General features: G+C 38.1%; 1 protein-coding gene across 10 annotated transcripts in view; it reads left to right on the top strand.

Moving 5' to 3' along the window:
- DMD (dystrophin) overlaps nt 1-26,895 on the top strand; it is a 2,144,556-nt gene that overhangs the window by 2,099,473 nt on the left and 18,188 nt on the right. For all 10 annotated transcript variants that reach the window (XM_047764837.1, XM_047764839.1, XM_047764840.1 and 7 more), the window contains 2 exons: nt 10,919-11,162; nt 11,810-11,933. In XM_047764837.1, coding sequence (XP_047620793.1) covers nt 10,919-11,162; nt 11,810-11,933 — 368 coding nt within the window. The remainder of the gene's footprint in view (nt 1-10,918; nt 11,163-11,809; nt 11,934-26,895) is intronic.

Below are 26,895 nucleotides of genomic sequence, written 5' to 3'. Positions count from 1 at the left end.
TATTAAATCATCTCCCATAAGAATAGATAATTCTATGTGGTCTTTTTATAGAATGTCCCACTGTGAGTGATCTAGCTTTCCAAACTACCAGAAAGAATTTCCACCAGTTACATGACAAAATTAATTTGCTATGCGGAATTCTTAATTGTTGTTAACAGATCGAATTCCAAAGGATGTCTGCCAGAGATAGCAACTTGTGCTCCTATCACAATTACTGTTGAATTTTGCTTTTTAAGTTGTTTGATGCAAAGGCCAGTCGTTACTTGAGGCCTCTCCTAGGTTGTAATATGAAAGTATATTATTGGAGTTCCCTGGTGACTCAGCAGGTTAAGGATCCGGCATTGTCACAGCTATGGCTTGGGTCACTCCTCTGGCACATATTCGATATCTGGCCCAGGAATTTATACATGCTGAGGGTACAGCAAAAAAAAAAAAAAAAAAAAAAAAAGCTGTATTATCAACACATAGGAAGATATTAGCGGGAATGCAGGGACAACATTCATCTCAATGACAGATTAAGGTATAAATTTTAAAGATGTGTAGCCAGTATATGGTCCTGTGTAGTGCTGCTTGAAGAAGCTGATTCCTTTTCTGGCACTGGACTGTTAGAGAATAAATGATAAATCTGTTGACCTTGTGTGGCTTGGTGCTTAAGCAAGTTTAAGTTCACAGAACCGAGGGCCAATGGAGACATCCAGAATACTGTTGAAAAGACAGGTCTGGAGTCTAGAAGAGAAGTCTGGATTGAGGAGTAATGGGTTGGGGAGGTGGGGTCGTGGACTCAGGAGGTGGAAGCCTAGGGAGAGGACAGGGCCCTCCTAGGAAGAGAACATTTCCTGGAAGAAGACCAAGGACCTCCTGGTGCACTTGATTGTCATTGGCTATGCCCAGTTCTTAACCAGTAGCCCAGTTAGAAATGATCTCCTGGTGTGTATTACTTGTGTAAATGGATGACTTCTGCAGATCACCAAACTTTTTTTTTTCTTACTATGTTAATAATTAAAGTTGACCTTTTTGTGTATCTCCATATTCTAGGTTATGTTTTGGTACTACTTTGTCTGCTTACTACAGGTTATATGTAAATGCCTATGATCCTTTTCCTATAATTTCCTGGTAAATCAAAGTGATTATTTCAAAGATAGAAATATCCTATATTTTTAGCTTAAGCAATGAGCATAATTCTCAGTCCTTTTGCATTGTAAAGTTTGTCAACACACTAGAAGGTGAGTTCCTGAAGGGTAAGGGACCCTGCCTAACATATCTTAATCTCTGTACTGCTGGGTGTAGAAATTTGTGTTGATTAAATGAATGGATAAATGCCTTCTGGAGTTTCCTTGTTCCCTGCCAGATTTTTTGGCTGGTTTTCAGCTGTCGTCTTTATTTTTCTCATTTCTTACGTTATTGCTCTTTCCCCAAAATCCTTTAATACACCTGTTTAGATTGTCATATCATTTTTCCACTGGACTAAAAACATGGAAGATGTTTAGGTTAGCCCAGACCAGAGCATTCTCTGGGCTTATTTTTAGGCTCTTTTTAAAATTCATCATCTGAAAATATTTTATTTATTTATTTACTTATTTGTCTTTTTGTCTTTTCTAGGGCCACACCAGTGGCATATGGAGGTTCCCAGGCTAGGGGTCTAATTGGAGCTGTAGCCGCCAACCTACGCCAGAGCCACAGCAACACAGGATCCCAGCTGCATCTGCAATCTACACCACAGCTCATGGCAACTGCCAGATCCTTAACCCACTGAGCGAGGCCAGGGATCGAACCTGCAACCTCATGGTTCCTAGTTGGTTTCGTTAACCACTGAGCCACAATGGGAACTTCTATATTTTATTTTTTTAATTGATAAAAATTTTAATATAGTTGATTTACAATGTTCTGAAAATACTGAGAAGCATCTTCATAGATCATTCTGCAGGCATGTACACATCATCTTCCTCTAATGAACATGAGTTAAACTTGATTCCTCCATAGTAGGAGAGAGCATTAGAAAATTATTGACTGCATTGGGGAAATATCTTTTGTGCTATGATAAATAGTATTTTGAATTTAGAAGTTATTTTTATAAGAGCTTTATCAAGATATAATTAACATACCATATAATTCACCTAAAGTATGAAGTCACTGGTTATTATTATATTCACAGAGTTGTGCAACCAAAAAAGAAACTGCACGCCACACCCACAGCATATGGAAGTTCCCAGGCTCGGGGTCAAATCAGAGCTGTAAATGAGGCCTACATCACAGCCACAGCAGTGCAGGATCCGAGCCACATCTGTGAACTATGACTCAGCTTGTGGCAACACCGGGTCATTAACCCACTGACTGAGGCCAGGGATTGAACTCGCATCCTCACAGAGCCGACTTCAGGTCCTTAACCCGCTGAGCCACAATAGGAACTCCCCCATACCCATTTTCACTCACTCTCCATTTCTTCCAAAATAACCCCACCCCAGGCCTAGACAGACAATCATTAATCTACTTTGTTTCTATGGATTTGCTTATTCTGGACATATAAATGGAATCATATAAATGTCATCTTTTGTAACTGGCTTCTTTCACATAGCATAATATTTTAAAGGGACGCCTGTGTTGTAGCATGTGTTAGTACTTCATTCTTTTTTATTATTGAATGATATTCTGTCGTATGGAAATACCACATTTTTTAATTCATTTAGCTGGTGATGAACATTTGAGTTGTTTCCACTTAGGCTGTTATGGATAATTCTGCCTTGAACATTTGTGTATAAGTGCTGAGACTAAAGAAATGCTACTGTAGTTGCTGTCATTGTAATAAAGGAGACCATAGGATCAGATGGAGCAAGACGATATAGCAGTGCATGCCAGAAAGTAAAAAATAGGCCATCGTGATAAATTTACTGGGAGAATTTAAGGCCAAGTCTAACTACTCATGAGGGACTGAAGCCAGGACATACAAAGCTTAAAATTATGATTCTCTTAGAAACTGTTACAGCTTTTTGCTGACCACAGACAATGAAAGTTTGATATTTTACTGTATTTGTCTGAAAAATTGAAACACACTTTTCCCAGTGGTACTATTCCTGGGGACTAGATTTCCTCACTTCTAAAACCTTTCCAATCCTAGTGTGCTTTTTGAATGGTTAAGACTAGTCACTGTCATGTTTGTCTTGGGTTCTGTTGGACGGCCTTATTTCCAGGTATAAGCGGAATTTTTTAAATTAATTCTTCTCTTATGTTGAACTTTTGATTAATACGTTTATTCTTAGATGATATTGTATTAGTCCTCAATCGGAAATTTGTGAAAAAACATCTCAGTCACTGAAGATTAAAAAAACTAAAGCCAATTAATACTGTCAGGTTCTGTCTCATGGAACTCGAGCGAGATATAGATCGCTATGTCCAGGCCATATCCAGAGAATAGAGTTCTTCTAAATACATTAACCTTGTAGATTTGTCTGAACAGTTTATGACAGCAGTGATGTATGGTCAAAGTGTGATCATTTTGACATATGCCCACCAGATTTGGTCAAATCTAAGAAAATCTCCTAGTGATCTTAGCTCAGTGATTTCATTTTGCCCAGATGCTCAGCTGTGATACACTTTAGTCTACAGCACAGATGATGGAAAATATACGATTCCCAGATTCTGGGGTAGCTACAGTAGTGACTGGGGGAGGGGGCTAGCATTAAAGAGAACAAATGATGAATCAGTTCTAAGCATAGTTTTTTTTTTTTCCTGCCAAGCTTAGTAGGTTTTACTAAATTGCTTTTAAGACAATATAAATGCTTTGTTTTGGTAAGAAGCTTTTAAGCACACCTGAGTTTCCAAATCCAAAAAGTATGCAAAATAGAAAGAAGCCGTAATGATTATGAACACTTGGAATGGGCTGGGCCTGGTTCTAACAAAGTCATACATATGGAGCATAGACCGCACTGGCTGGCTGAGCCTATCCATGGGATGAGTGCTTAAGTCAGTTGACCAGCCTCAGCAAGGGGCAGAGCCTAGCTGTGAAGCAGGGTCTTTCTGAATCCGAAACCATGCTCTCAAACCCTGTTGTTGTTGGTTTTTTTTTTTTTTTTTTTTTGTCTTTTTGCTATTTCTTGGGCTGCTCCTGCGGCATATGGAGGTTCCCAGACTAGGGGTCTAATCGGAGCTGTGGCCGCCAGCCTGCGCCAGAGCCACAGCAACGCAGGATCCGAGCCGCATCTGCGACCTACACCACAGCTCACGGCAATGCCGGATCGTCAACCCACTGAGCAAGGGCAGGGACCGAACCTGCAACCTCATGGTTCCTAGTCGGATTCGTTAACCACTGCGCCACGACGGGAACTCCTCAAACCCTGTTTTAATTCCTGCCTCAGCCATGGGTGGTAATAGGCACCCAAAAGGCTATGTGTCAAAAAAAAAAAAACAAAAACTATTTTTCTTTACGTGTTTCAACATCACTTACAAAATGCAGACATCACTGGAAGAAATGATACATTATTATAGGATCCCAGTAAGGGACTTATTCAATAGGAAAGGGGTTGGAAATTAAGAGCTCTGAAGGCATTAAAAAGGGCAATGTTAAGAGAAGTAGATTAGAAACAAGAGCATGGGGGTTTGTGCCATTTTTTACTGTTTTGCTTAAGGCAGAGCTAAAATATGCATATTTTATTTCCCACCCTGTGAGCATCTCCTTAATTAACACTGGTAGTGCCAAGGCATATTAATATCTCTTTCCATCTAGTTTAGGGGTCTTTTTGACTTTGTGTTTGATAAAATTTTACAATATAGCTTTAAATATTTGAATTATATTGAGTAAAGCTCTATGCAATTTCCAGTTTTTAAAAATACCTCATGCTTTCAAAATTTGTCTTTCCCCCTTCTTTTTAGAAACTGCTAATTTGCTAGATTTATAGTTGCTGTAATAGTTCTGTATGATTTACTACATCTGCCTGAATCCAGATTGGTGGATGTGATTTAGCTGCTTTTAATGCTGTATGAGGGTAAAGCAGGATTTCTCTGGGCCTAATCTTTTTAGGTGCAGACCTTTGTAGTTATTCCCACTTTATGAAATACATCCTGTGTGTGTCCATGCCTTGATGTTACAGTTTAATGTCTAAGACTATTAAGACATTGATCACTGAAAAGTGATCTTCATACAACTATATAATTACACACAGTAGGGAATTTCCATTTAAAGATTAGATGACTTACATTGAAAACATTTTGACATCTTTAATAGAAATTACACAAAGATTGTTGTAATGTTCTTTATTATAACTAGCACATAGCGAGTTATAATTGCTAGAGAGCCTGGGTGCTTTCATGTTTTCAGCAGGTAAAGGTAAGACCAATTTGATTTGTCTCATATCTATTAGCTAGTTAGGAAAAAATTTTAATGTAAATTTGTATCTGGGCAACCACATTTATGCATGTGATGACATAAAATTAATCAGATACAGCTACATAGTTGTGGAATGGAGGGCTTTTTTTTTAAAGCTCAATGGAGAATAAGAAATTAATAATGGATGGGAGACTTTTTTTTTTTTTTTTAGCATGACTGGCTGCAGGAAGAAATTGTGGTGACAGAAGCCATGTGAAGTGAATTTGAATTAGTGTTCTTTAGGGAGCTACCAGAGAATATAATTTACAAGAAAATCAGGAACGTAAATAGATTCTCTGTGGAGTTGTTGTCTGATCCCTGATATATATTCATCTATACTGAAATGACTCCACAAATATATTCTAAAAATTAGAGAATCAATAGGGGTAAAATGTACATGTATAACTTAAAGAAAAGCAAAATGTATATCGGTACCAGTATAAATTGACAGCCAGCTGTTAAAATGAGCAGATTGTACACTTGTGGTTAAGGTATACAATGTCTCACCTTGGAACAGTGGTAAGCATTGCACTGATCTTTTATGGGAATGATACCCCCTACATGCTTTATAAATACCATGTCCAAACAGTCTAGCATCATGATATACTTTAAAAGGTACTGACATAGATGTTTTAAAATACAATAAAATGAGGGCTACATGGCTTCATTTCCCAACCCCTAACACAGCTCTGTAACCATGACCACATTTACTAGGAAATGTGTAGTAAAAGTTACCTCTAATTCAACCCTTTGAACATCTGTTTTTCTTGATAGTCTTCATGAAAATTTATAAATACCTGTAAAAGAGAATGTAGACTCAAATAACTTTGTATTTTGCTTGGTCTCTGGCCAAGATACCTCCTTTTGAGCTATTTCTGGTGCTATTTCTGGGTTTTTGAATCTTTGGTGTGATAGCTTGCCCTGCCTTGGAGCTTCAGGACAAAAAAAAAAAAACCTGTTCCTTCAAAATTAAGTTTGTTATTGAGTTTTGTTTTTTGTTGTTGTTGTTGTTGTTGTTATTGTTGTTGTTGTTGCTATTTCTTGGGCTGCTCCCACGGCATATGGAGGTTCCCAGGCTAGGGGTCAAATCGGAGCTGTAGCCACAGGCCTACGCCAGAGCCACAGCAACGCGGGATCCGAGCCGCGTCTGCGACCTACACCACAGCTCACGGCAACGCCGGATCCTTAACCCACTGAGCAAGGGCAGGGACCGAACCCGCAACCTCATGGTTCCTAGTTGGATTCGTTAACCACTGCGCCACGACGGGAACTCCTGTTATTGAGTTTAATAGAAGTTTTATGTATGCCACATAGTTGTTTAGAGTAAGGTACTTCCTCTCGCTCATTGTACCCTGTTCTGGTAAATTTAGATTTGAATGAGTAATGAGGGAACCTTGATCATTTATGTACAAAACCAACATACCCTGATGGTTTTCTAAGACAGTGTCAGCTTATGGGAGTTCCCATTGTGGTTCAGTGGGTTACAAACCCAACTAATGTCCATGAGGATGCAGATTCAGCCCCTGGCTCTGCCTAGTGGGTTAAGGATCCAGTGTTGCTGTGAGCTGTGGTGTAGATTGCAGACCTGGCTCAGATCCGTGTTTCTGTGGCTGTGGTTTAGGCCAGCAGCTGCAGCTCTGATTTGACCCCTAGCCTGGGAACTTCCATATGCCGCAGATGTGATCCTAAAAAGTAAAAACAAACAAACAAACAAAAAACCAAACAATGTCATCTTTTGCTTTAAGACATCTTCCTTTGCTCGTACCATTTATCCAATGGTAGGTAATACATGGAGTGAAAAAAAAAAAACCAACTAGAAAGTCATAGCTGGGCTTTAAAATAAGATGAACATCTCTGCAGACCAGAAATGGCAAGTTTTGGGGGAGGATGGTGGGAAGCAAGACATGTTGAGCAGTGTGTGGGGCTTGGTTAGTGGACTTTGAACTCCTGCTATAATAATAGGAATTAACATTCTTCTTACCAGCTGGGGTCCCAGAGCCGGATATTTGAAATCAGGGCCCTGCAAAAACACACTTGGAATGACACAAAAGCATACTCACTTATACTTGGAAGGAAAATGAAAAAAGAACAATTTGGACTGCAGGAAGGGACTATAGCTCATACGTAGTCATGGACCTAACGCATAGAGCCTAGGGGAGAGGTGAGGGGTGTAGCTGAGAAGTGGCGGGGGGGGGGGGCCATCACAGCCTTGAAATCAGGACCTGAACTACGCTGCCTGGTGATGAAATTAACAATAATTGCATTGGTATCACTCATCGTAAACATAGGAGCTGTAAAGTACCAATGTAAGATCTAGCTCTAGCCTAGAGGCCCCAGGAAACCCTGTGCCCTCAGTAGGAAAGCCATAAAACCAGTGGACAGAGAGAAGTGAGTTCAGAAGGAGAAAGAAATGGAAAGGAAAACACTCACAAACTATAACAGAAAACACACCCTATCCCTCTCAGAATGTGTCTCCAAATCAAAATCTGAAACAAAGACTTGAGATAGCCCCTCCAAATTGACCATCAAAAGATGAATTAAGCCTAGATGAAAATAAAATGATAGAACAGTGCAACAAAGATTGTAAGTACAACTGAGGTGCTCAAAGACATAAATAAGGAAATACCATTTATTAAAATAACAAATTAAACAGAAATCAATGAAGAACAAACAGATGGGTCTGAAAAAGACATCTTCAGAAATAAAAACTATCATCATTGAAGCTACTGACCGCAATAGACAGGGGGATCTGTAGGCTGGACCCAGTCAGAGAAGATAAGGAATTTAAAAGATGATTCTGAGGACTTTACATAGCACTAAGAAAAGAAAGTAAATATAAATGAGTGATTAAGAAAGATGGGGAATTGACCACAGGCTCTAAAATACACCTAGTACAAGTTTCAGAAGAGAATGGAGGAAATGACAGAGAAGCAATATTGAAGCTGTAAATAGCCAAGACTCTTCCAGAACTGAAGAATGTTATGAGTCTTTAACGAAATGTCCTCTTGAGAGAAATTTCAAACATCTGGGACGACACGAAAGCTCTATGTAGAGCAACTGGTATTCTTTACAGCTCAGCTTTGGGAAGCCCTGGCTGATTCAAATGAGCTTTTCCTGTTTTTCACTGAAAAATACAAAAACAGAAATGCAGTGTGTTGTATATACCAAACCACATTTTCTGAACAAGGGCACTTATAAATAACTCTTGAAAGGAGAGCTCTGTGGAAGATAAGACGCAGAGGAAGACCTTTCTAGAAAAGACAGTTCTGTCAGTAACTTTGTGAAAAATAGGTGGGAAGACAGTAATCATTTGTTGTACTACCCTGAAGTGTCCCAAATCAGTGTTTTCAAAAAGAGTATCGTGGATGACCCAATCCAGTAGAAAGAAGAATCTTGAATAGGATACTTCAGTTAAAGGTGTTATCAGTCAGAACATTTTATTGAAGGTGGATTTCTTTTAGCAAATATTTCAAGGGAAAAAAAAACAGAAGATAATTCCTATCAAATGAAATCTCATGAATTATTTCAGGTTCACAGAAACATTTAGATGATAGTTAACTGGCAGAAACTGGATTTAATTAATGTGAATAACTATTTGTGTTGGTTCACACCCAGAGGACCTATGTGCAGAATCTGGCTAAGGGTAAACTTATTTTGGTAAGTTTTTTCTTATTACTTCTTTGTTAAAGTAGATTGCTATGAAACAAAAGTATACACGTAACTCTCTTTGAAGATTAATAGCAGATGGGATTTCAACCATTACAGATAGAAGACTATTTCTGTAAATGAAAAAGATCACAGATTGACATTCCTGCATGACTTTAAACACAGTCCTAGAAAATTTGTAACACTGGGTACAGGGTAGAGCTTTAGACCGCAAAAAAAGTAGATTGGATTGAAATGAAATCTTCAGTGTGGAGATCCAGCATTTTTAAACAGGGCATTTTGAAAGACATGTCATCCCCTGCAGAAGGTTCATTCTAAGTGTGGAACAATAAAATATTTCCCTAACAGGAAACCCGGTCATAGGATTATCTTCCTTTCTCAAACTGGACTAGGGGAAAACGCTTCTTGCCTGCTTACCACTTGCCTTTCACGTCTTTTCTCATAGCGATCTCCCATGTTTGTGGGTAGATGTTCTCTCACCTGATGAAATTACCATCTGTCAACAGCAGAAATCTGTCATCTTATTTTGGTATTTATCATAACCAGGAGAAAGACATCAAGAGTTCTCATCATTGGCTGGGTATCAGATAACAGAAGTATCCTCAGTTGGATTTGTATTCTCTGCAATTCTAAAGGAAGAAGGAAATCTATAACCCTAATGTGTTTATTAAAAAACATAGAAAATGATTGAAGCAGTCAACCTAATGCTAGAGGAACAAACAGTATGTTACAGAACACTCTTATTAAACATAAAAGGAGACTAGAATGACTGAGGAGCTTCACCACATTCCTGGATGTGAAGATTCAATAACAGGAAGTCAGGTCTTCCCATTTTAATCTACACATTCAAACCCAACATTTCAACAAGGATTTTCCAAAAATAAGAAATTTCGACACTGAAATCGTAGGGATGATCAGAGGGGTCTGAAGAGCCAAGATAATTTTAAAGGCCTGCCAGGCAACAATGTATTTAAAGCCATAGTGTAGAATCTGCACAGGGACATACAGATAAACCAACAGCAGAGAATAGAGAGTTCAGAAGCACATTTGTGTATTTATGGATGTTTGATATGCTATAGAAATACCAAAGAAATCAGTGGGGAAAAGGTGGATAGATCTCCAAAACGGTGTTGAAGGCAAAAAGCAACTCTTAAAATGGTAGGTACTTAAAGTTTAAGAACATGTACAGTAATGGCATTAGGTAGAACCACATGAAATGGCCATTTATGTAGGTTTTAAAAAGCAAAATAGCATCTTTACTAAGTTCAACCTAGTGTTTGTGGATGTGTTCGTGGTAATGATGGCTGTGGGGTCAGCATGGCATTGGTGAAGGGAGAACGGATATCAGAAAGAGTATGTGGGGAAGCTTCTGCTTTAACTGTCATATTTTATTTCTTCAAAACATTTTGAAAAAAATATGGCAAATGTTAAATTTCTCCAAGCATTGGGGTGGGTCCATGGGTACTCTCTTACTATGTTGTTATACATTGCTGTTGAGAATATTTGATGATTTTTTAAAGAAAATCCAAGTGTTGACAGAGGTATAAAAATTATAATCTCATGATATAATAAGGAAATATTTACAAAATGATTAATTCCTTTGCTGCTTAATTATGTAAACATAGCACTCATAAGGCTTTTAATATAAAAGATTGAAAAGCATCACACACACACACACATAGACACACACCTGGTAGACGCTTCAAATTTTATTTTTTTTTAGCATTGCTAAAATTGTCATCATAAAAATCATTCATTAAGTGCCTCTCTTTTGCTTGCTATTGTGTTTGGTGGTGGTCAGATGTATCTCTCTGCCATTTTATAAGAAATCTGGTGATGATATTCAACTTTCTGTTTTTTTCCTTTTTTCTTTTCCCCTTTTTTGATGCCAAATAGGAATCTGCAAGCAGAATATGATCGTCTGAAGCAGCAGCATGAACATAAAGGCCTGTCCCCACTGCCGTCCCCTCCTGAAATGATGCCCACCTCTCCCCAGAGCCCCCGGGATGCTGAGCTCATTGCTGAGGCGAAGCTACTGCGTCAACACAAAGGCCGCCTGGAAGCCAGGATGCAAATCCTGGAAGACCACAATAAACAGCTGGAGTCCCAGTTACATAGGCTAAGGCAGCTGCTGGAGCAAGTGAGACCCACATGTCTCTAACAATAGGATAGCTGCAAAAATTCATTTTCCCCTCTTCAAACTAAAGACTAGTCCTTTTCAGGAATGTACCAAGCATCGCTCTATTAAGTACTTAATATGTGCCTAGCTAAGTGTTAGGTATCAAGGGATAGAAGAAGAGGAGAAACCTAGTGTGTCTTTTTGTATTTGTTCTAGATTATTTCCTACAAATTTTTTTTAAGTCTTTATTGAAAATGTAGCAGGAAGCCCTACCTGCAGAGTCCTGGCTTTCTGGGAAAGCCATCTCGTAACTTAAAACTTCACAAAAATATTAATTCTCCATTACATTTTTGTGGTCTCATATGATTTCACTATTCTCACATGACCTTCTAAATCTTTCAGTTGTTTAGTCTAATGATTTACTATATCTTACTCCACTGTAGATTTAATGTTTTTCAGACTTATAAGGGAGTACAATTTAGGTACAAAAGCAGAATGTATTGATCTTGTCAACGGGGAAAATTCCCAAATTTAACCATCTTTGGGAGGTTTCTAAGTAGGAAAGTTCATAATTTCTGAGTCTTGGGTGTCTATAATAATTTTGTATTTACATATTTGCTGGAGTTTTTATTATGGAAAATAATTCTATTTTCTTTTGGATGCCTTAGCCCCAGGCAGAGGCCAAGGTGAATGGTACTACAGTGTCCTCTCCTTCTACCTCTCTTCAGAGGTCAGACAGCAGTCAGCCTATGCTGCTCCGGGTGGTTGGCAGTCAAACTTCAGAATCCATGGGTAAGTGTCTGTCTTAGCTGCTCCTGGATTTTGTTATCTGTTAAGGTCTGGACATGATGAACTGTTTGCTCAGAGGTTTAAAATCATCTACTAAATTATCTAATATCAGTTCTGGACAAAGCATTATCATAAATGCCTTAGGGGTACAAAGATGAAAGACATAGTCCTAGCTTTCAGAGGGCTGGCTATTGAGTTACTCAGAACAAGGCAGCATGGTATTAAAGTTTCATTCATTTTGGAGATCAGAGAAGGCTTTTTGACAAATTTCTGTTGTAAAGAGTTCTAGAAGATGGAGTAGGAATTGAGCATATGTTGAAGAAAGAATAGCATAACTGAAGATGTAGACAGGAGGGCCTTGGGCCAAGGGCAGGAAAGAGCTAATAGTCTAGTTAGTAGCAAGATAGGGTCCAAGCAGGAGATGGGCAGAAGTAAGGCTACAGAGGAAGTTTAGAGTCACATCATAGTGACGTGATTATTGGGCAGAAGTGTTTGGTCCGTGTCTGTCAAGGAGCCACTGAAAATCATTTAGCAGGTAGGAAGTAGCTAAAAAGATATACTCTGGCAGTTTTTTAACTGTCCCAAAGTAAAACTTGTATAGGTGGAAAGACTAGTTAGGAGGCGATCACAAAGGCCAAGTTATGGGAGTTATGAGGACCTGTGTTTGAGCGATGTCTGGGATGGGGTGGGAGGAGGTGACTGTGAGGCTTATTTGAAAATAGAGTACCCAAGGTCAGGGGCCAGACTGGAAAATGGGAGGAAAGAAAATGAGAGAGAATTTGGTTGGAAGAAGATAGTGATACTTTTTAATGTGGAAATGGTAAAAGGGCAGTCTGGAGAGATTTGAGAGTCGGCTGCGTGGAATTGATAGCTGAAGGTGTGAGATGAGAAATGGTTAACAAAGGCGCTTGGATCCAGTGCCTTGGGGAAGACCTCCATTTGGGTGATAGTGTAGTGAAGGAGTGGGGAGTAGTGTTGGAAGGTGGAGATACTGAATAATATCTCCCAAACTGAGAAGGAACATTAAGACCAAAAAACAAAGCGGGCAATTCCATAAAGTACAAATATGAAGTTTATTGTAGGTAACTTACATAGAGGTAGGATTAGGCAGATGGCAATCCCAAAGAATTTGCAGCTGTGCTCCTTGCCGCCAAAAGGGGTACAGGGGGATTTAAAGGAGCCAAAGCGTATTTGCACAGATAGAAACTGGGGGGTGTCCTCCCTCCCCCAGGGTCTCATGACCATGAACCATCTGTGTCTGCAAAAGTCATTCTTCCTGTTTGCATCGGAAGGCAAGGGTGAAAGTTGATAGGGAACTTCTTGGGCGTGGTCCTTGTGAGGAGGCTAAAAGCTCAGTTACTTGGAAAGGGGAGGAGGGTACGACTTAGTTCAGCTACACAAGTAGGCATAGGTTTAAGGCAGAAGATGTGGGCAACAGGTCAAATGCTGACAAGAGCTCAAGTGAGATGAAAATATATTCTAGCTCACTGGGTCACTGTAAATGCATTAGCCATTTCTGAGAAAGCTTTTTCAGCCAAGGAAAGGGAAGTGGGAAATTTCTGTCTTTTTCACTGAAATGAAAGGTCAGGTAGTCTTGAAAACAAGTGCGGCGTGAGGAAAGTGAAAACCCTTATGGAACGTTAGCGAGTAACCCCAAGGGTTTAGGTTAAAAGTTGGCTGTGGAAAATGGTCAGAATGGTCTGGTGTGGTTCTTCAGTAGTGTTCCGTGCCTAGGCCTGGGGCTCCAAGCAACCTGGAGTTCATAAGGCAAAGAAAAGAAAGTCAGAGTAAAGCATTTGGCAGTGTTAATGACTCCATTGCTAAAATGACCATGATAGGGCTTGCCAGTCATCTGCTTCTTGGTTTTTCTCGCTGTGCTAAGCTAGACAATAGGAGGTTTTATGAAGGTCACAAAATACTTGGTCCCCTCCTCCCTCATTTATCCTAAAACCCAGCATGAGCCAACCCCATGATGTATGCCTTCTTTTTCCTGGGTCTTAAACTGGGTATACTTGACCCTCTTGACCTTACCCTACAGGAAGGAAAAGAAAAAGACCAGTGACTCCTTGATTCACATTTAAAGCTCTGGTTACCTGGTATCATGGCGTGTTGAAGAAGAGTTCATTTTTCCAGGAGAGTAGAGTATAGACAGGTGAAGTGCCTAATCAAAAGTGATGGAACAAAAAGGAAAGGTCAGAGGTGTGAGTGAATTTTATGATGGCAGATTAGGGGAAAAGGGTCAGGAAATTCACGAGTTGGACATCATGGAAGTAAAACACCTTGAAGCAATTTGTCCATTTAAAAGGTAGCCCTCCCAGTGAGCTGCTGACTTTACGTGAAGATCACTGCTGGGCGAGGGCTGCGGGTCCTGGGGAATGAAGAAAGTTTCCTCGAGATATTGAGGAAGGTGGTGAGGGCACTGAGATGAAAGAAATCACCGCTGGTAGAAAAGCCAGGTTTCAGTTCTCTGTTGAAGGAAGAGGAAATGTTTGAAGTTGTTTCTCCCAGCTTTCCTGCACCTCTGTGAGTGAGGGCAGTCTCCGCATCTGATTCTCTTTCTCCACATGAGATCTGAATATGGCTAATGGGCTGTTGGGACTGGAAATTTGATCACGCAGCATCTGAAGAAATACTCTGTGCCCCAGGAAAGTCTATAAATTCCCCTAACAACTGAGTTTTAGTACCTCTGTTGTTCTTTCCTACTTCAAGATTTTACCTTTTGTGAAGTAAGCAAAAGCATGGGAAGCCAAGTCGCCTATTTCAGCGGTGAGATTCAGAACCCTGGGTGCACGGAAGCATTAATTATTCAGGCCTGTCAAAACTGGCAGAGAGGCAGCCTGCCTGTGAAAGCCCCCAATTAAAGTACACATCAGGCTGTGGGCCAAGATGATTTGTGGAGCTGAGAGGATTGTGGCAGAACTGAATATAAGCACGGAAGTGCTTTTTTTCCAGGGGCTGGGTTAGGCTAAGAGATAACTTGCCAATGTAAAATGGTTAGGCTCGGTTGTTAATAAGTTTGTTCTCTGAATGAAGAGACTGAATTCAAAGGTGATTTTTTTCTTCAACTGTATAAGCCAACTTCAGTTAAGGGAAAAAATGACCATGTTCTTGAAGGATGCACACAGGTGTTGAAATAAATGCAGTGTGTATCACATGCTTTGAAGCTCTGAGATGCGAGAAGGCTGGGAGTGGCTGAACCATATCCTGGGAGAGAGGTGCTTTACTATATTAACTCCAAGACTTTTTAAAGAGAAGTATGGGTGAAGTCATACCAGGTGATCTAATGACTTCGAGTATCTCCTCAAATCATGAAATACTTACCACTGGTAAGTCTCAGTGTACCGTATGTGTGTTCTATACATTTTCCAACGGGACAGCATCCTGTTGACGCTTACATTCTATTTAAAAAGACAAAGAAATGAACAAAGTGTCTGTTTTCTTTCTGCCTTGATGAGCCACATAGAAGGAGTCTGACTTCCTAACAACCTATCTCTGACTCCTTAACTTTTTTTACCTGATCACTCGTTAAGAACATTTTATATTTCACTTGTTTGTTTACTTAAACAATGTTAAAAGGTCTCTTAGCTTCTTATTTAGAACAATTTCAGACTTAGGGCAGAATTGCAGTTAATGCCACATTTGCTATTTATTTACAGTAACATCCATTTATATGTTAACATCTTTACATATACCTTATATATTCATGTTTTATGTGCATATTTGTGTGTATAGTTTCTCATTTAATGATTATGCTTCCTACTTAATGACTTTTCACCTCTAAATGCTTCAACATTTATCTTCTGTGGTGAGAGAGATTCTCTTATATAATCACAATAGGATTACCACACAGAAAATTAACTGATATACTACTATATAATACATAATTTAGATTCAAATACAACCCGTTTTGCCAATAATATTCTTTCTAGGTGTTTAATTTTTTTTCCTAAAGAAGGTCATACTTTTCATCTGGTTGTCCTGTCTCATTAGTCTCCCTTAATCTAGAACACTTTCCTGGCCTCTGAAGATTTTCATGACACTGACATTTTAGAATAGGTCAGGCCAGTTGTTGTGTAGCATGTTCTTACTTTGGATTTGCCTGCTTTTGACTCATGCTTGGATTCAGGCTATTTCATGCCAAATTACCCTGTAAGTGATATTCTGTCCTTAGCACATCACTTCTAGGCTTTTCTCAGGCTTGCCAGCCCAGGCCTCTCTCCTGAGTGTCTTCTGGATAAAACCAAATAAAAAAATATATACAATCTGTAATCAGAGTCAACCTTCAGAAAATCTCTCCCAATGTCTAAACTATGCATACTCTTTCTTCTTTTTACTTACCTACCTTTTTTCTAGCTTCATTAGCGTGTAATTTGTGTACTATAAAATGAACTTCTAATGTGTACATCGTGAGAAGTCTGGGCATATGCATGTAAACCCATGATACCATCACCATAACCAACCAAGGTACTAAACATATTATCACTTCCAAAACCAACCCTTTACCTGCCTTCTTGAGCCAAGCCCTACCACCAATCTACTCATCAAGGTCAGTTGGTTTTGCTTCTCATACAATAGAGAAAAAGCCTTTTGATTCAACTTGTTCCCACCCAGATGTAGTCCCTGTCATGTGATCAGCTAGCTGAACAGACAATATGAATACTCTCCTAATTGGTTTCTCTGCCTTTGGCCTCTGTCTCTGTCCAAGCCATCTTCCACATGTTTCCAATTATTCTCCTAACATTGAAATTGTCTATTATTCTCCTCCTAACATTGAAATTGTCTATTATTCTCCTCCTTAAGCATTTTTATGGCTCCTATTTGCCTATAGCTTAAAGTCCATATTCCTTATCAGCAGGGTATTCAAAATCCACCTTCCTCTACAGTCCCATTTTTTACTTCTTCCTTCAAACATGATCCCTCTGCCTCCATTTCCAGACCCAGTGCTCATCCATACAAAACATGCCGTTTCACTGATCTGTTTGGTCACCCTGTGCACAGTGTTTTCTTAATTCCTTGGGTTTGTCTTTTGAGAGAATTTCATCATGCACTACTTAATCACTCATACATTTTATCTTGTAATTTATTCTGGTTTATAGTTAGTGATTAGACTGTCTTTTTTCTCCCTAGAACTTAACTTCCTTAAGGGCAAGGACTAAGTCTTATTCATTTTTGTTCCCATTTGATCACCTTTTATGCAACAAACTTTCAGGAAAATGCTTGTCGAATAAATGTTTCGAAGTGAAGAACAATGCATCCTTGCATAGACATGAAACAAAACCACACACTTAGGAAATTTAGCTGGAGGTTCTGGATCAAGATGACGATGACAACACAGAAAGATTCCGAACTCACCTCCTCCCACAGAAACACAGAATCCACAACTACACATGCAATAATTTCTTCTCAAGGTAATTCAGGAATTATTGAGTCACTCCTCTGCATTCAACAAAAAGAAAAAAGCCCACGTCAAAACCGATAGGAGAGTCTGAGACAGAGTCTTGGTGTAAACCCCATCCCTGGTGTGGTGACTCACAACCAGGAAGGAACTCATAACTACTAGCTTCTCCCTGAGGAGTAAAGGTTTGAATGCCACATCTGACACCCTAACTCTTGAACACTTCCACTTGAGAGCTGAGCTCCCCAAACACTTGCTTTGAAGTCAGTGGGGCTTGCAGCCATGAGAGCCACAGGCTATAGTGAACTAAGAGGCGGTACCTTAAAGGACTCATGTGGACTTGGCAAGGCTAACCATGGCAGCATAGAGGCAGCAGACTGGAAGGCACCTAGTCTTTGTATGAAAAGAGGTCCATTTATATCTTAAAAGCTTCGGCCTGAAGTGGCAAGCTTCTGATTGAACACACATACAGGGGGATGACTTTAGTACTCTCCAGAAATTGTACAGGACAGCCAGTGCCCTCTTCATTCTGCCTCACTCCAGGTCATTGGTATCTCCCATAAAGGAGCTTATGTACACATCTGGTGCTCTGGAGGCCACTGGGATTTATATTCACAGTTTCAATGGAATGGTAACAAAGAAAAAAAAAAACAGTTTTTAAAAGGCCATCTGCCAGTCTTTCCCTGAAAAAGGTATATTTATATACTGTAAATCTACTGCCTGAAGGTCAGTCTTGCAGTCACCTTGCACCTCGAGTGCTGACTGAAATTCTCCCCACTAGAACACTGAAGGTCTGGACACAACTTCAGGAACTAAGAGCCACTGATTACAAAAAGCCTACTTGGACCCTCACAAAAGTTTGAGAGATGATCAAGAGCTAGGGCAGGATTGAAAAATAAGGTTCATCTCCTACATGACAGCACTCTCAAGATGGGAATGGTGACTGTTTTAGCTAATTCATAGAAACTAATTACACAAAGGATCAAAGCAAATAAAAGAAAAGGTGTATGTTCCAAACAAAAGAACAAGATAAAACCTCAAAGAAGACCTTAATTAAATTGAGATAAATATTTACCTTATAAAGAATTCACAATGAGAGTCAAAAATGCTCATTGAGGTCAGGAGAATAATACATAAACAAAGTGAGAATTTCAACAGAGAGATACAAAATATAAGAAAGGCCAAATAGAAACCACAAAGCTGAAGTTTACACTAACTGAACTGGTAAGTACCATAGAGGAGTTCAACAGCAAACTAGGTGAATGAGAAATAAGGATCAGCAAAACTAAAGACAGGGTAGTAGAATTCATCCATTAAAAAGGATCAAAGAGAGAAAAGGATGATGAAGAGAAAAGATTGCTTAAGAACTTACAAGACATCATCAAGCAGGAAAATATCCATGTTATAGGAGCCCTAGAAGGAAAAGAAAGAGAAAGGGGCAGATAACCTCCTTAACCTGAGGAGGGAAACAGACATCTATATCCAGGAAGCCCAGAGAATTCTCACACCAAGACATATTAACTGTCAAAAGTTTACGACAGTGAGAAAGAAAAGAAAAACAACTTGTTACATACAAGGGAACCCCCATAAATACATCAGGAGATTTTTCAGCAGAAATGTGGCAGGCCAGAAGGGAGTTTCATTATATATTCAAAGTATTGAAAGAAAAAGAGAAACTGGCAACCAGAATTTTCTCTGCAGCAAAGTGGCCCTTCAGAATTGAAAGAGAGAGAGAGTGTTCTAGATAAGCAAAAGTTGAAGGAGTACAGCATCACTAGACCAACCTTACAAAAAATGTAAAAAGGACTTCTTTAACTTGAAACAAAAAGGTGCTCATTAGTAACAGGAAAACATTAAAGTATAAGTCTTATGAGTAAAAGTAATTGCATAAATTTTGAATAATGTTGTAATAGTTATGGGCTAATCACTTATAAATCTACTATGAAGATTAAAAGACAAAAATACTAAAAATAACTATAGTAATTTCTTAATAGATAACACAAGATAAAAATATATAAATTGTGACATCAAAAACATACTGGGAAGAAGGAAAACGTAGAGTTTTAGAATGTGTTCAAACTTATTTATCATTTTAAAATAGATTGTTATAAATATGTTTTATCTAAGCCTCATGGTAACCACAAAGCAAAAACCTATAATAAACACACAAAAGATGGAAAGAAATCTAAGCCTAACACTACAATCTCAAATCACAAAGGAATAGAGAAAGAGAAGAAGAAAGGCACAGAGGAATACAAAACAGCCAGAAAATAATTTTTTAAAAAGGCAGTAAGTACATACCTATCAAAAATTAATTTAAATGTAAGTGGACTAAATTCTTCAATTAAAATGACTGAAAGTGAAAGGAAGGAAAAAGATATTCCATGCAAATGAAAACCAAAAGAAAAGAGTAGCTGTACTTACATCAAACAAAATGTCAACAAAATGTTCTTATATCAAAGACTACAGTAAAATACAAAGAAGGGCATTACATAATGATAAAGAGGTCATTCCGACAAGAGGCTGTAACATTTCTAAAGATTTATGTACCCAATATAGGGGCACCTACTTATATAATGCAAATATTAACAGACCTAAAGGGAGAAACAGATAGCAATACAATAATAGTAGGAGACTTTAATTCCTCACTTACATCAATGGATAGATTATCCAGACAGAACATCAATAAGGAAACACTGGATTTGAATCACACATTAGATCAGATACACTTAATAGATATATACAGAACATTCCATCCACAAGCAGCAGAGTACACTGTTCTCAAATGCACATGGAAGATTCTCTAGGGTAGATTATATTAGGCCACAGAATACATCGTAATAAGTTTAAGAAGATTGAAATCATATGGAGCATCTTTTCTGATCACAATGTTATGAAACCAGAGATTTCAAGAAGAAAACCAGAAAATTAACATGTGAACGTAACAACATGTCACTGAACTACAAATGGACTGATGAAGAAATCGAAAGAGAAATCAAAAAATACCTTGAGACAAATGAAAATAGAAATACAAGATACAAAAGTTATGGGATGCAGCAAAAGCAGTTGTGAGACAGAAGTTCATAATGATAAATGCCTTCATCAGGAAACAAGAAAAATGTCAAACAACCTTATACCTCAAAGAACTAGAAAAAGAACAAACTACAAAGTTAATAGAAGGAAAGAAAGAAAGGTCAAAGCAGAAATAAATGAAATAGAAATGAAAAAAAAATCAATGGAAAAGATCAATGAAACTGTTTCTTTTTGAAAAGATAAATGACATAGACAATCCTTTAGCTAGACTCAACAAGAAAAAAGAATTCAAATCAGAACAATCAAAGAAGAGAGACATCACAACTTATTACTACAGAAAAACAAGAACATAGAACTACTGATAATAATTATATTACAGTAAATTAGATAACCTAGAAAAAATGGATAAATTCCTAGAAACAGGGAGTTCCCATCATGGCTCAGTGGTTGACGAATCCAACTAGGAACCATGAGGTTGCAGGTTCAATCCCTGGCCCTGCTCAGTGGGTGAAGGATCCAGTGTTGCTGTGAGCTGTGGTGTAGGTCACAGACACGGCTCAGATCCTGCCCTGCTGTGGCTGCACTGTAGGCTGGCAGCTACGGCTCCAGTTCGACACCTAGCCTGGGAATTTCCATGTGCTGTGGGTGTGGCCCTAAAAAGCCAAAAAAAAAAAAAAAAAAGAGGGAAGTAGAACAAACAATTCCATTTACCATCACATCAAAAAGAATAAAATACCCAGAAAGAAACCTACCTAAAGAAGCAAAAGACCTGTATTCTGAAAACTATAAGAGGCTGTTGAAAGAAATCAAAGACAACACAGATAGAAAGATATACCATGCTTTTGAATTGTAAGAATCAACATTGTCAAAATGACTGTACTACCCCAAGGCACTCTGTGGATTCAGTGTAATCCCTATGAAATTACCAATGGCATTTTTCACAAAACTAGAACAAAAAATGTTTAAATTTGCATGGAAACACAGAAGACCCTGAGTAGCCAAAGCAATCCTGAGAAAAATAAACAGAGCTGGAGGAATCAGGCTCCCTGGCTTCAGACTGTATTACAAAGCTACAGTCCTCAAAACAGTATGGTACAGATGCCAAAACAGACATATAGATCAGTGGAAGAGGATAGAAAACCCAGAAATAATCCTATACATTTAGGGTCAATTAATCTATGACAAAGGAGGCAGGAATATATACTAGAGAAAAGACACTCTCTTCAAGAAGTGGTGCTAGGAAAATTGGACAGCTACATGTAAAAGAATTAGAATATTCTCCAACACCATACACAAAAATAAACTCAAAATGGATTAAATACCAAAACCTAAGGTCAGATAGTATAAAACTCTTAGAGTAAAACACAGGCAGAAACTCTGACATAAATGGCAGCAGTACCTTTTTGGATCCACCTCCTAGAGTAGTAAAAATAAAAAGAAATGGGACATAATTAAAAGCTTCTGCACAGCAAAGGAAACCATTAAAAAAAAAAAAAAGCCAGAAAGACAACCTATAGAATGGGAGATTATCTTTGCAAAGAAGGCAACTGACAAAGTATTAATCTCCAAAATATACAAACATCTCATGCAACTTTATATAAAAAAACATACAACCCAATCAAAAATAGGCAGAAGACCTAAATAGACATTTCTCCAAAGAAGGCCAATAGATGGCAACAACAACAACGAATGCATGAAAAGATGCTCAACATCACTAATTATTAAAGAAATGCACGTCAAATCTACAATGAGGTACTGCTTCACACGAGACAGAATGGCTGTCATCAAAAAGTCTACAAACAATAAATGCTGGAAAGGGTATGGAGAAAAGGGAACCCTCTCACACTCTTGGTAGGGATGTAAATTGGTACAACTACTATGGAAAACAGTTTGGAGGGTCCCCAAAAAACTGTTGCTATGATCCAGCAATCCCAATTCTGACACATCCAGAGAAAACTATAATTTGAAAACATGCATGCACCCCAATGATCATGGCAGCACTATTTACAGTAGCTAAGACATGTAAGCAACCTAAATGTCCATCAATATAGAACTGTATCAAGAAGATGTGATACATATATACAATGTAATATTTAGTAAGAGAAAGGCATATATCACTTATATGTGGAATCTATAAAAAATAATACAAATGAGCTTATTTACAAAACAGAAACAGACTCACAGATTTCAAAAACAAACTGATGGTTACCATAGGGGAAATCACAGTGGGAGTGGGAAGGAATAAGGAAGATGGGAATCACACATACACACTACTATATATAAAACAGATAACCAACAATGACCTACTGTATAGCTCAGGCAACTGTACTCAATATTCTGTAATAACCTCTATGGGAAAAGAATCTGAAAAACACACACACATAAATGACTCACTTTGCTGCACACTTGAAACTAAAACAACACTGTAAACTATAAGAATTAAAATACACAGATCAATAAATATGATAAAGTAATAGAATGAAAGAAAAATCATGATCGTCTCATTAGATGAAGAAAAAAGCATTTGACAAAATTTAGCATCCATTCATGATGAAACTTCTCAACAAAGTGCATATACAGGGAAGGTATGTCTACACAATAAAGGCCATATATGACAAGCCCACAGCTAACATCTTAATGATGAAAAAGCTGAAAGCTTTTTTTTCTGCTAAGATCACACAAGAGAAGGATGCCTACTCTTGCCACTTTTATTCAACATAGTGCTGAAAGTCCTAGCCTGTGTAATTAGGGGAAAAAAGGGCACCCAAATCAGAAAGTAGTAAATTTATCTCTATTTGCAAATGATGTAATATATATAGAAAATCCAGAAGATTCTACCAAAAGACTGTTAGAACTCAATGAATTTAGTAAAGTTACAGGATACAAACTCAATGTTCAAAACTCTGCATTTTATTGGCTGCACATGTGGCATGTGGACGTTTCCATGCCAGGGATGGAAGCTATACCACAGCAGCAAACCAAGCAACTGCAATAACAATGCCAGATCCTTGACCCACTGTGCCGCAAGAGAACTCCTCTATTGCGTTTTTACACACTAACAATGAACTATCAGAAAGAGAAATTAAGAAAATAATTCCACTTACAATTGCATCAAAAAGAATACCTACGAATAAATTTAAGGTAGAAAAAGACCTGTACTTTATAAGACGATGAAAAGAAACTGAACAAGACACAAACACATGGAAGGATATTTTATGCTCATAGATTAGAAGAATTAGTATTGTTAAGATATCTATACTACCCAAATCAATCTACAGATTCAGTGAAATCCCTGTCAAAATTCCAATGGCATTTTCACAGAAATAGTCCCCCAAAATCCCAAAATTTGTATGGAACCACAAAAAGGCCCCAAATCGCCAAAGCAATCTTGAGAAAGAATAAAGTTGGAGGCCTCGTGATGCCTGATTTCAAACGGTATTTTGTAATTTGTATTTGTAATTTGAAAGTCATAGTAGCCAAAATGGTATGGCATTGGCATAAAACCCAACATCTAGATCAACATAACAGAGAGCCCATAAATAACCCCTTACATATGGTCAATTAATTTACAATAAAGGAGCTAAGAACACACAATAGGGATAGTCTCTTCAGTAATTGATGTTAGTAAAACTGGACAGCCACACAAAAGAATGAAACTGGGAGTTCCTGTCGTGGCTCAGTGGTAATGAATCCTACTAGCATCGGTGAAGATGTGGGTTTGATCCCTAGCCTCACTCAGTGGGTTAAGGATCCGGCATTCCTGTGAGCTGTGGTATAGGTCATAGATGTGGCCAGGATCTGGTGTTGCTGTGGCTGTAGTATAGGCTGGCAGCTGTAGCTCCGACTCAGCCCCTAGCCTGGGAGCTTCCACATGCCTTGGGTGCGGCCCTAACATAAAAATGCAAAAAAAAAAAAAAAAAAGTGAACCACTATTTTATACATGAAGATCAACTCAAAATGGGTTAAAGGCTTGAATCTAAGACCTGAAGGAATGAATCTAGTAGAAGAAACAGTGGAGGTAAGCTCCTTGACATGACTCTTGGCAATAATTTTTGAGTTGATAACAAAAGGAAAAGTAATCTGACTACATCAGATAAAAAGCCTCTGAACAGCAAATAAATCCATCAAGAAAATGAAAAGGCATCCTACAGAATGCTAGAAAATATTTGCAAATCATGTATCTTATAAGGAGATAATACCCAAAACTTAGAAAGAGCTCATACAACTCAATAGAAGAAACAATCTTATTTAAAAATGGGGAGAAGATCAGACATTCTACCCAAGATATACCAGTGGCAACAAGTACATGAAAAGGTGCTGAATATCACTAATCACGAGGAAAATGGAAATCAAAACCACAGTGAGCTATCACCTCACATATGTTAAAATGGCTGTTATCGGAGTTCCCATTGTGGCTCAGTGGTTAATGAATCCGACTAGGAACCATGATGTTTTGGATTCAATCCCTGGCCTTGCTCATTGGGTTAAGGATCCGGCATTGCCGTGAGCTGTGGTGTAGGTCGCAGATGCGGCTTGGATCCTGTGTTGCTGCGGCTCTGGCGTAGGCCAGCAGCTACAGCTCTGATTAGACCCCTAGCCCGGGACACTCCATATGCCACAGGAGTGGCCCTAGAAAAAGCAGAAAGACACACACACACACTCACACACAAATTGGCTATTATCGAAGAGACATGACATAACTAGTATTGGTGACAATCTGAAAAAAAAGGGAACCCTTGTCACTGTTTTGGTGCAAATGTGAAATGGTGCAGAGAACAGATTAGTGGTTGCCAAAGAAGGGGAGTGGGGTTGGGCAAAATGGGAAAAGTAGTCAAAAGGTACAAACTTTTGAGTTATAACAGATAAATCCTGATATAATGTATATCATGGAGACTACAGTTAACAATACTGTATTGTATATTTGAAAGTTGTGCAGCAAAATGGATGGACCTAGAGATTATCATACTAAGTGAAATAAGTCAGAAAGGATCATATGCTATCACATATGTGAAATCTAAAATAATGATACAAATGTACTTATTTACAAAAGAGAAACAGACTCACAGACATAGAAAACAAACTTATAGTTACCAAAGGGGAAGGGGGGAGTGTAAATTAAGGAGTTTGGGATTAACATATACACACTACTATATGTAAAGTAGACGAGCAACAAAGACCTACTCTACAGCACAGTGAAGTATATTCAATGTCTTGTAAAAACTATATTCAATATCTTGTAATAACCTATAATGGAAAATAATCTGAAAAAGAGTGTGTGTATAACTAAATCACTTGCTGTACATATGAAACTAACACAACCTTGTAAATCAAGTATACTTCAGTTTTTTTAAAAGTTGCTAAAGAGAGGAAATCTTTTACTCTTGTGATGAGAACTTTTAAGACTTTTAACTGGTGATGAATGTTAACTAGACTTACTGTGGTAATCAATTTGCAGTATGAACATATTTCAAATAATTATGTTATACACCTAAGACTAATATGTTATATGTCAATTGTATCTCAATAAGAAATAAAAAATAATACCTACTAATTTCAGTATCGTTCATCACCATTCAACACTGACCAGCTAATAACCAGCATTATATATCCTTAATATAGTAAAGAGCATTTTTATGTAAAACTGAAACCGTCTACCCCAGATAATAACCTGTAAAAGTTACGGAAGATAAATGTCAGGTACCTTCTTTATCTTATGGAAAAAAAAAAAACTAGATTAAGGCAGGAAAGACATAATAAGGTAATCACACATCAAGTTAGAAATTGGTTAAAAACAATATGTGATATAGATCAGTAACCTAAAGAATAGTGATGGTATATGTGCTCATACAGTAGATCCACATTTTTAAGAGAAAATAATCTAACACACAGCTTCCTTTTGTATAAAGAGAAAATAGTTTGGTTGGGTGTAAATATAATCATAGGTAGAAGGATTCTTGTGTTTTGGCTGCATAGATTCTGGCTAAAGTCACTTTTTAAAGAAAGTAGCACCACTATCATTTGAATTGAGGAAAGGGAAGTGAATTAGATGGGATATCATCTCTTTAAGAAAGACTAAAACCATGGTGAATTTCACAAGACTTAAAGAATATCTTGCTCATAGCAAACCATTTCATTTCATTCCTTTTATCTCAGATTAAACTGAGTCAATCTCACTTTTTTCTTCATTTCCGCAGTGTCTATCATATTGTGCTATATCAAAGTACTATTTTAACTTTGACTGTGTCTTTCCCTTATTTTGAAACATTCATTTTTAAAATGTTTCAGTCATTTTTTTGGACCAACTTCAGACAAATCATGAAAACCATAGCTAATAATCCAAAAAGGATTGTTATGCATGTCTGTGGGAATGACTCACCTTGGAGTAGAATCAAATTGAAATATTAATGCTAAAGAACTGCCATTAACTAAGTTAGAAATCCCTTAACCATTAGCAATATGCTTTTTAAGTAGGTGATGAATCAATGATTAAGGACGAGGGATAGGCAAGTTCCTAGTATACACAACTGGGACTCAATA

Source organism: Phacochoerus africanus, chromosome X (assembly GCF_016906955.1).
Source record: "Phacochoerus africanus isolate WHEZ1 chromosome X, ROS_Pafr_v1, whole genome shotgun sequence".
Classification (NCBI taxonomy): Eukaryota; Metazoa; Chordata; class Mammalia; order Artiodactyla; family Suidae; genus Phacochoerus; species Phacochoerus africanus.
The sequence above is the reverse complement of the archived record's forward strand: the minus strand, read 5'-3'. Positions and strand labels throughout refer to the sequence as shown.